Source organism: Stegastes partitus, unplaced genomic scaffold (assembly GCF_000690725.1).
Source record: "Stegastes partitus isolate 25-593 unplaced genomic scaffold, Stegastes_partitus-1.0.2 Scaffold1946, whole genome shotgun sequence".
Taxonomy (NCBI): Eukaryota; Metazoa; Chordata; class Actinopteri; family Pomacentridae; genus Stegastes; species Stegastes partitus.
The window spans coordinates 20,018-30,600 of record NW_007579677.1 but is presented as its reverse complement, the minus strand read 5'-3'; the positions used below and the strand labels follow the sequence as shown (position 1 = coordinate 30,600).

Sequence of the window (10,583 nt, the reverse complement as noted above, 5' to 3'; positions counted from 1 at the left end):
GGAGGTCTGAAGGACTTCTATCTACTGTAAGTATCTGGAACTCAGACCTGATGAAGCCTCTTGGATGAGAGGTGAAACGTCTTCAAGGAACTCAAGCAAGTCCAGTTGCTATGGTTAAACTACGACAATAACCGTGACCTGGATGACTGAGAATCTTCACAGACACGTGATGCAGCTTCACAAAACAGTGACTCGTGGCCTTATTGGCTGATATTTAACCACCATCAAATCAGAGGCTACTGAATTATACCACTGCAGCACCAACACTGTGTTCACACCACTAACTTTTATTGTAAAGACACAGACAAGCCAGACACCTCTTGCCTGCAACCACCCAGAAGCCCACCTGTCTGTGCGTCATGCACTCGCGACCCTCGCTGGGCGATCGCGACCAGCGCCGGTCCCGTTCTCGCTCCCTCTCCCGGTCGTGCTCTCTGTCCCGGGAGTGCCGGTGTCCGTACTCGCCCCCTCGCTCTGCTACATAGCGCTCCTTGTCCACGGAGCCGTGGTGGTGGTGGTGATGGTGGTGGTGCTTGCGGTCTTTGGAGCGGCCGCGATCTCTGTCGCGATCCTTGTCTTTCGACGTGAGGTCGCCCGACTGGGTGGTGGTGCTCAGGTCTGTGCCCAGGCCTGACGATGGAGTTGGCATCGAGGTGAAACACAAGGACGTCATTTAACAACACTTAACAACGGGTTGCAAAACAAAATCAGAGAAGATGTGTTTTTTTTGCTCATTCGTCTTAAATGAGCTTAATTCATTGCAGAGTTTTTACATTTTTTCTTTTTTCAATCTGCAAACTGAATTTATCCAAGTTAGAAACTATGAAATTCAAGATTCAAGCTTTTTATTTGCCATTTGTGCACAAACAGATAGTGTAGGCACACTGGAAGTCTTGTGTGGGGATCTCTTGGAGTCGAGTAAAACATTTTTAAAAAACACAAAACAAAAAACACGCAGTCAAAACAGGTCAGCAATGAAACACCACGCGACAAAACAGGAGCAATAAAAGATCAAATACAAAATATAATACATAAATACAGATAAAATAGAACATTTCTACTGCATTTTATATTTTTTTATTGCTTATTTTTGCTTATCTGTATTTGTGGACTCTTTACTCTTTGTGCTGCAACAACCAAATTTATCCTCGGGGATTAATAAAGTATTTCTATTTTATTCTATTCTATAAAACAGTCAGGTTTTGACAGCCCTAAGGCTACTCAATTGTGACCTGCTGCTCCATTAGATTGTATTTTTATTTTATTATTTTTTAAATCAAGATCCCTGTATTCTACAGGTCCAATTTGAAAATTTTGTGAAAAATAAAACGTTTGCAGGAACTTGATTCTGTAAAAAAAAAAAAAAAGAAGAAAAAAAAAAGAAAAATCGTGCGTTCATGAGTGATTCAGCTACGATGAACAGTCACGTGACAAAAATTCAGACTTTCCAGCTGAATTGTAAACACAGAAGCAGGACACTATGGCACATGTGAAATTGGAAGTAGCAAAACATCTGGAGCATGTTGAGTCACTAATTTTTGTTGTTGTTTACAGTTCTGGCAACACCCGTGGGCACTAAAAAAAAATGTAGAAATTTTGTAGAATGAATAATCAAACACATCCAACTTTTGTTTCCTCCCCCTTTTTGTTATTATTTATGGCATTACAACTGTGTCCTGCTGCACAGGAGACAGTATTTTTGCCTTCTCTCTGTTTGTAGCCATGTGAACTGTTTCCATAGAGGTGCAGGACTTTATACTGTTGTGAAAAATGAGCACACAGTATGTGAGAGGGGCAAGACGGGGAGGCCACGTTCCTGCTCTCTTATAAGAATATCTCTACACTGTCTGTAAATGACGGCGGTGCGTCTCACCTGTGTCGCCCTCAGTGTAGCGACAGAGGGACCGCTCGGACGCCCGATGACTCCGGTCTTTTCGGCGGTGTCCGTGTCTGGAAGTCCTGCCCTCCTCGGGTATCGTGCGCTCCATGTTGTAATCGTCCGGCCCTCCTTTGTCCCTGTGGCCGCGCCCGGACCTGCTGTGGCCCAGCGACGAGGCCGAGCGCTTCATGGGGCTGCTGTCGTTGATGGTCTGGTGGGGGAAAGAGAAAGAAACCACCGAGGGATGGAGGGGGAGAAAGAGAGACGCAGGGAGAGGTGTTTCCTTTGACTGACAACTTTCTGTAAGCGATGGCGTAACGAGACAACGTGTATGTGCATAGAAATATATGTGTGAATGGGGGTCCCTCCACCCGCCTCCCTCCCAGAGCTCACCCCAAATCATACAGTCCCACATTAGTAATAATCATGCTCCTTCAAAAATAGAGACTCCATAGGATTTAAATAGCAGGGGTCTGCAAAGAAAAGCCCACAGTCAGGAAATCACAACTAACTATATAAGGAAGATATCAGCATTTCAGCAACATGCAACACAACAGAAATCATAATCATCTTCATCTGATGTTAAAAATGCTGCTTTCTGAAGGTTTCTGCTTTAATCCATTCATCAAAAAAAGCTCTATTTTTTTTTAAACTAAGAGTTCTGAAGCGAAGGAGACACAGCAATCTGGCAAAGATATTTCTTTGTGCATTTTTCTTTAAAAACTCCCACGTCCCTTCTCAACTTTTGATTTGCACAGTTATTAGAGAGACATGTCTCTTTCTTTTAAGCACCGTAGCCTCGGTTAATGAGAGGCTTAATGAATCACAGAGATTACGTCTCATCTCTCCACCTCTATTACAGATTTAAGTCTATGTATTCCAGTGATTTTGGCGTCAGCGTGGGCTCCGCAAGGCCAGTCCATTTAATTTTTTAAAAATCATATTTAAAGAACTGCACGTGTCTCGACTGCACCTGTAAATCTGTGCTGGCTCTCTATAGGTGCAGGGCTAATCTAATTGCAGACCCCTGATGTGGAGGAATAAAAATAAGAAAAAGAATCAACAGAAATACAAGAAAAGATATGATGGCAAATGGCCATGCCTTCCATGCTTCTGTCACTTGCTTCGTAAAAGAAAGAAAGAAAGAAAAAAGGGATAGAAGGGTCAGTACAACTTGCAACACGTCTCCGTCCCCCCTCCCCTCGATTAACGCCTCCAACATGGCACATTCCAGGCTGCAAAAAAAAATAGAAATACTTGTGTTTCTGCTGTTTTTTTTTGTTTGTTTTTAGCGTGCTTTCCTACAGCCATGCATGTACATAGGAGTTGTCCTGAGTCCTCTAACGGCATGAGAGCTTTCTCCTGCAGCGCCGAGGCCTCATGCTCTAATGCAGGACAGCAGGACAGAGCCTATGGTGCCACAAGTTGCTGACCTGGGCATGAAGACCATATCAGGTTACTTCAGTGCTAAATCCTTCTGGAAGCTGAGCCGGCCAGGTTTTGCAGTTATCGCGCGCCACGCGAATTAACATCAGATTATGTGGCCTCGTAGAAATAGCACTGAGAATCCCAACAGCGCATCCATTCACATATGCGTAAATCCCGCCTCTTTCTGTCGTTCTCCCACACAGTCTCACACAAACACACGCGTTGTAAGAAATTTCTGGCATGCAGGTAGGCAGCTCTGAATGGAGACTGGGACGCAGATGGGGGGACCATTGATAGCGACTTCATAGACGAGCACACTGGCATGAGGACACGAAGCAACAAAGCACGAGCAGCAGCTGAGCAAAGAGAGACTTCAGAGACAGTGTCGATGATGAGAGAAACAAGCAGAGTTCAGCCCAGTTCCAAATCTAATACAGAGGAGGAGTTAAAGGTGCTGCGTTCAGCTTGGAAACTGGGCTGGCAAATGATTTCATGCTGAAAAAAACTTTGTTAAAATACATCTTAAAACGCCCCTGCCCTGAAAATGATAAGTACATGAAGACATGACGAATGAGGAGAAACAAAAAGGTCTTCAACACTGTTTGAGAGTGAAAGGAACTGAAAAAAACAAAAAAAAGGAGAAAGAGGAAAAGACAGACAAGACAGGGTACATACACTGAGGTTACTGCCACGTTGCTTCCCTTTCCTCCGCTGCTGTATGAGCACAGAGAAGACACAAACACAGAGCCACAAATACACCAAAGGTATGGTCACACATGGAGCATCCACACAAAACCGGGAGGGGAAAAAGGGGAAGGGAGAGAAGTAAGGAATGATGCGCGATTAAAATATTTAAAAAAGGCGGATACAGAGGGGGGAGGGGGGAGTAAAAACCAAAGGGTGTTAGTTGAAGATGGTGTCACGATGGAGAAAGAGACAGAAAGAGAGGCGGGGACAGAGAGAGAAGGTCTGATTAGACACCGAAGAAGCAGTGAAGGTGGAAGAGAAACACTTACCACAGACACTGGGGGGTGTTTGAGGCCACAAAAGTGTTTTATAGACAAGATCACCATGAGAGTGCTCAATCAACGGCACCACGATCACAACAGCGATGGACGACAGTTAGCCAATTACACGAATGGATACTCACAAACACACACAGACACACAGTGACGTGGACAGTGAAAGCACAGATAAAATATCAACACACGCACACACACACACACACACACACACACACACACACACACACGTTGGTAACATCATGCTGGTTTCCGTCCTGGTTTTTAAAAGAAAAAAGGAAGAAAAAAAAAAATCCCCCAAAAATTCAAAATGATCAGCACTGGGGAAAAAAAACAAAACAACCTTCGACAGGGAGGAAGAGACAGTTTAGTGAAACCACACAAAGCACAAGAGATAATAAATAAAGAAGAGGAAACAATGTGGTGCAGAGAACTTCATATGTGTGTGTGTGTGTGTTCATCAATGTGCCGTGTGTGGATGACAACCAGAGCACTCACCAGGATATGAAACGATAGAAAATGAATGAGATGGAAAACAACCACGATTTAGAACCGTCATGCGAGTGGCAGGTTGAGAAGGAGGAGACGAAAGACAACAACGGGAAGAGGAAGAAGGAGGAAGGAACAGAAGGTCTGACTTTGCCTTTGCTATGGTCCTTTTGAATTCGAGCTTGGAGGTCAACATTTCAGCAAAACATTTCCATGTTTTACCCGGAAACATTGTCGTGATAGGACGGTCACATGGCGGCCACATTACTGGCTGGTTTTTGGTTGAAGCCATGTGACCTGATTAGTGGAATTTGCCAACTGCGGCGTGAACGTGCAGAAGTCCCTTTAACCCCGTCCCAAAGTTTCTCCAATCTGGATTCGAGCAACCGCAGCAGCAAATCTTCAAGCAACGAGTCAGAGCTTTGTAAATGCGATCTTTCCAAATCAAAGGAGATACGAAAACAGACATAATGAGGGGGGGATATAGAAAGACAGTGGAAAGGTGAGAATGCTGCTCACTTGGTTGTCGCCTGGGAGGCGGGGCATGGAAGCGGCCCTGCCGTGGCCTTCCATTGGTGGAAAGTGCTCAGTATCCGAGTACCCATCCTGCCCCATCTCTCTCATCTCTACCGTCTGCAAACAGAGCAGGAGAGCAGGAGATGGTGTGACTGGCTGCCATGAAAGCTAACGGGGACAGGTGGAAAAGTTTGTTATCCAGAGAAGAGAACTGAGGCTCTCAAAGTGAAGTCAGTGGGAGAATTTGGTGAGTGTGTGTGTATGGCGATTGACTTAATTCTTAAAATGTTTTAAATTGTGCAAATGAATGGGGGGAAAAAGGGGAGGGGGGCTGTTTAGATCTGATGCAGATAAGACTGCAAGTATACTCCAAACAAAATCCAATTTTGTGTTTGCTGCTGTCAATTGTAGTTGCAAGCAGATGCGGGCGGCAGAAGGGTGACTTTACTTTCTTTAATCCCGGATGGAGGAGCTCGTGAGTCACAGCAGGGATGGATACGAGAGGAAACCATGTGCAGCCCAGAGTTCATGTGGAAAAACACACAGCTGATCAAATGAGGATGTTGATCAGGTGCAGGTACTGATGCACTGGAGGCAGTCAATGAGGTCATGTAAAAAAAATGACAACTGCTTCGGCAGGTTAGCCAAATTAGCATGTTGTTTTGGTCACAATCATGCAAATTCTCCCTTTGCAAATATGCAAAATTCCATTTTGTTTGGAGTATACGGTGAGAGTCGGAGCTGAATCCGACAGCCGGGGTCGCTGGCTCGGCCTCGTTCTTCTCACTTGAACAGAGGTGTGGCCGTTGTTAGCCGCTATGTGCTGCGTCTACAGTTCAGTGTGTTTAAACTTCTCCAGACCTGTGCTGAGCGAAACGGCTAGGCTGCTACGGAGAGCTGTCAGGCAGAAAGGTTTAACAGCATGAAGATAGAGATGTGAACCACTGTGAAGAAAGAGGCAAGATGGACCTCAAATGAAAGGCGGAAATGCACGATGAAAGATAAATTCAGTACGATAAAGAACTATTGTCAAGAGACAGGCCAGAGGACGGTCATGTCAGAGACGACTGGAGAGTTTAAGGTAAGAGAGACTGTAGGAAATAAGAATGACTAATGGAGAGTTTGGTTTTTTGTTTTACCTGCCTTCTATACCTTGTTTTTTTAATCTGCTTTTTATTCAACTTGTTTTGTTCCTGTTCTTATCTAACACCCTGTGAAGCAACTTTGAGTATCTAGAAAAGCTCTACACAAAATAAATGCATTATTATCATAAGTAATAAATCAATGCAGTAGCGATGGTAAACATGAGCCTGAACTTGTCCAATTAAACGCATAATTCAGTTTATACACATAATTGTGACTCTACTGGAAAATAGTGCACAAACCATGACACACGCTCATCATATGTAGGCTGCTGTACTTCTCAGTTATAATAAAATAAAACAGGCATTCATCTAAATCATGTAACAAACTGCAACCTTTAGTGAGTTTTACCATTTACATGTGATAAATTGCTCGTTGGGAATTTGTAGCAAAAAACACAAAAATAAAAAGCGAATGTTGAATGGATCGAAACACTCAAACCTGTGCGTGACAACGATGCGTTTTGTGTTATTATCTGTGCCGCCCTGTGTGTGTGCGCCTTTCACGAGCGTTCTACCTGCGAGTTGCTCATGCTTCCCAAGCCATCCTCAGGGTGGCCCTCTGGGCTCCAGCTGCCGACCTTCTGGGATATCTCCTGAGCACGAGCCGTCACCCACGAGTGGCTCTCCGGGACCCCCCCCTCCACCGGCCTGCGACACACAAACACACCGTCACGGATGCAGCTTCCTTCCTACCCCCGAGGGCGTTTCCTTTCAACAGACCGCAGAGTGTCGACGACGTGCGACTCACAGGCTGTTGACCGTCTCCGTCGTCTCGGGCGGAGGCAGAGCGTTGGTGAGTCCCGGACCCCCGTCCTGGGCGGGGGTAGGCGGTTCCACGCGCTGAAACAGTAATGGCGTTCGATTCTGTGTGAGATATACAACATGGCCGTCGCCAGCTATCAGGCAGACTGACAGGGCAATGAGGGGTAAAGGGGCAGAGCAGGAACAGAAGGGGGTGGGGTGGGGGTATAGAAAGGGGGCAGTTGGCCGAAGCGAAGCCAGGCAAGATAACAAGGTAATGGAAGGGAAGTAAATGGGGAAAGGGAGTCTTGAGCAAAGTGATGCCCAGCAGCTAGCAGGAGGAAGAGATGGAGGGACTCAGAGTGCAATCTGGATTCCAAGCAAAAGAGTAAGGAGGTCAAATTCACAATAATCAGGGATTATTCTGGGTTTTATCTTCATATAAAAATACAAAAAAAAAAGTTTCCAGAGCAGTGGAAGGAGAATTGGAATTGATAAAAAGGGAAGCAATAAAAAAAAAAAGAAGGGCCCCATTCAAAAGGATGAAGGAGGACATCATAAACACTGCGACAGTCCTGTGGAGGGGAACATACAGCAGGTGAAATGCATGATGGGACAAGTCAAACATGGATCGCATTCGCAGACATTCATTTATTAGCCATCCACTGAAGAAGGGGCAACAGTTCTGCCTACTGATAAGCTTTCACTTTCTAAAGTGGCCTTTTATTGGACAGACATGCACAAAAAAATGTCAAGTAACTCGCTTCAAATTCAAAATCTGTAATTTTGGGGTTTTTAAAGCGTCATTATTTTGTTCCTTCTATTAAAATCCAAACCTCCCATTAATACATACATGCCCAAGTATATGTGTGCAAGCCTTAAATATATTCTAAGGTGCAGCTCATTTAAAACTTTCAGATGGCTGTCTGATGTGATGAGAGCTCTCAGTGTGTGCACCTACAACATACAGTCACCCGCTTCTGCCGCTGCAGTCGACACAGGCGGCAGCTTAACAACGTTTCAGGTGGTTTGGGCCGAGGAGACGGTGGAGATGATGTATGGCATTCGTTAGGGGAGAGACGGAGTACCAGTGAAAGTAGAGTCAGTAAAAATAAATGATAAAAAAATAACGTGCTGCAGGAATGTGAAGGGATCGGGGAAATGAGCAGGAGGAAGGCGCTTTGCTGACGGTTAAGGGCCATTTTTTGTGTGCAATGAAAAAAGAGGTTGAATGCAAATGCGTATAGTCCGACTGGATGATCCTGTTGGGATGACTTCAGACAAAAACGATGGAATAGAGCAAAATGGATCGTCATTATGTCTCCCGTCTCTCCTTTAACCAGTGTGCTAATCTAAGGGAAGGGAATCGTGCCGTAGTGCGATGCTAACAGCCCAAGATTACAAGCATGGGTGATGGGGGAGTTTGGAGGAACAGTTTCTGTACAACCAGCTGATAAAAGAAAGACATGAGCTCAGCACAACAGGCCATAGTGAGGGTTCCAGGGACATTCAGGTATGAACACCTTTGGGGCTGTGACAACACTTACAAATAGAACCTGATGTATTCAGGTTTTGCGAGTCATCTCATGGATCTCGTGTGAAGTGACTGTAACAATGTTTGCCCAGAAGATGGCAGCACTGCCTTTGTTGTTGAGGAAGGAGACTGCGTTCAATCGAGAACACAGTCTGTGTGGCTTTTTGAGGTGACTGAATCGGGACTCCTCCCTGATCTGAACAGAGGCTGTCACAGCCCAGGTTTGTAGAAATGAAGCTACGGACCTGTGGCCTCGATTTCAGCACGTCAGTCTGCCTTTAACTCTACGGGGTCGGATGCGAGAGAGAGTGTTACTTTGCTACAGACAGCAGTACCTGCTCGTCCCGGAGAGCCTGCGAGCGTTTGATCTTGCTCTGCCGGTAGTACTCCATGATCATCATGGCAGCGTAGATTTTCCCCACTGTCAGGTCTGTCGCTGCTGAGAGAATGACAAGTTACCCTGCAAGATTAGACCCTTTTGGTATGGACCCTGAGCGCGAGGAATGGTAGGAAGGGGTGAGGCATGCACACGAAGACGCACTCGCACCCACAAACACATACCATACTCGCATGAACATAGAGCAAATAGTCTTTTCACTGACAGATAAATACAAGGAAAAACAATATCTTATTTATTTCTATATTTCTTCTTAGAAGGAGAAGAATCGGTCTCATTCCGGTGTAGATCATGCTTCGTTCAACAAAATGCAGTCCTTCCAAATAATTAGGATAAAATCTGTGGCATCTTTGGGCTTGCTTTGCAAATATATTGCAAATACAGAATCGATTTCGTAGCTGTTTTAATAGCAGGCCTCATGCACGACGAGAAACAAGAGCGACCGTGGCTTTATGCTTTGGCACCTGTGCGTTCGGCTCTCAGTGTAATCAGCATGAAAAACATGCCATCGGAATGTACAGCTCGCCTACAGAGCGGACGGCCCTGGAGTGAAAAGACGTCTATAGAGAGTTGATCTATAGTCGGGCACCCTCTGATCTCAGGCACAAAGAGGGGGAGCAGTGTTGTGGTCGGTGGACGGGTGGAGGGTCAGTTCTGGTGGGTTTGGCTTCTGTAAGCGACAGAAAGGCCAGGAGTCACAGTCCTTCCTCGCACCTACAGAAACTACAATCCCCAGAACAGATCCGTGCGTGCATGTGTGTGTCTGTAGCTGTTTGGTGTCTAACATGCAGCCTGTGTTTTCTCAGTGCCTCTGTTGGTTTCCTCATGTTCACCTCCTCCCGTCTGTGGCTGTGTGAAGGTGATGTGCTGGCGGATTCAGAGGGTGCAGCAGTGACAAAGACTGACTGAGAGAAGCGGACCTCTGGTGGCGTGAAGAGAAACAACGTTGGAGCACTGGGAGGCACGAGGCGGTTGAGCCGAGCCGAGCCGAGCCGAGCCACGCTGCCGTGCCTGCACCCACACTCTGCAACTTACACTTGTGCGGCGTCACCAGCAAGTCCAGGGTCTTCTGGGAGAGGTTGGGCCAGATCGCCATCATCTCCTTCCTCAGCTCTGCGTCCATCTGGTGCTTGTCGATGCCACCTGGGTGTGTTCAGGACAAAACACATGCACACACGTGAGCGTTGGAGCACGGATGCATCCGAGCACACGGACACAAATGTTCAATAAAAAGCTTGCTCAGAGACAGAAGAGCACACGTTATTCAGAACCGTTCAGATTGACGCAAAAAGGCAAAAGACACGACATACAAACATGAAAACAACCAAACAGAAAAACATTAATAATAAATAAAACTGCACACAGAAAATTCACTTTCTGAGTATTTTAAATTAAAAGGATCTCAACCTTCAGTCGCACATACAAATTAGCA

The 10,583-nt window shown here is 45.7% G+C and overlaps 1 protein-coding gene across 1 annotated transcript in view; it reads right to left on the bottom strand.

Annotated features, from left to right (window-relative positions):
* The window catches only part of LOC103373297 (voltage-dependent P/Q-type calcium channel subunit alpha-1A-like), a 28,947-nt gene that overhangs the window by 2,850 nt on the left and 15,514 nt on the right, over positions 1-10,583 (bottom strand). The window contains exons 15-21 of the mRNA XM_008303147.1: positions 10,187-10,294; positions 9,090-9,190; positions 7,228-7,319; positions 6,995-7,127; positions 5,338-5,451; positions 1,874-2,090; positions 347-630 (exon numbers count right to left, since the gene is read on the bottom strand). Coding sequence (XP_008301369.1) covers positions 347-630; positions 1,874-2,090; positions 5,338-5,451; positions 6,995-7,127; positions 7,228-7,319; positions 9,090-9,190; positions 10,187-10,294 — 1,049 coding nt within the window. The remainder of the gene's footprint in view (positions 1-346; positions 631-1,873; positions 2,091-5,337; positions 5,452-6,994; positions 7,128-7,227; positions 7,320-9,089; positions 9,191-10,186; positions 10,295-10,583) is intronic.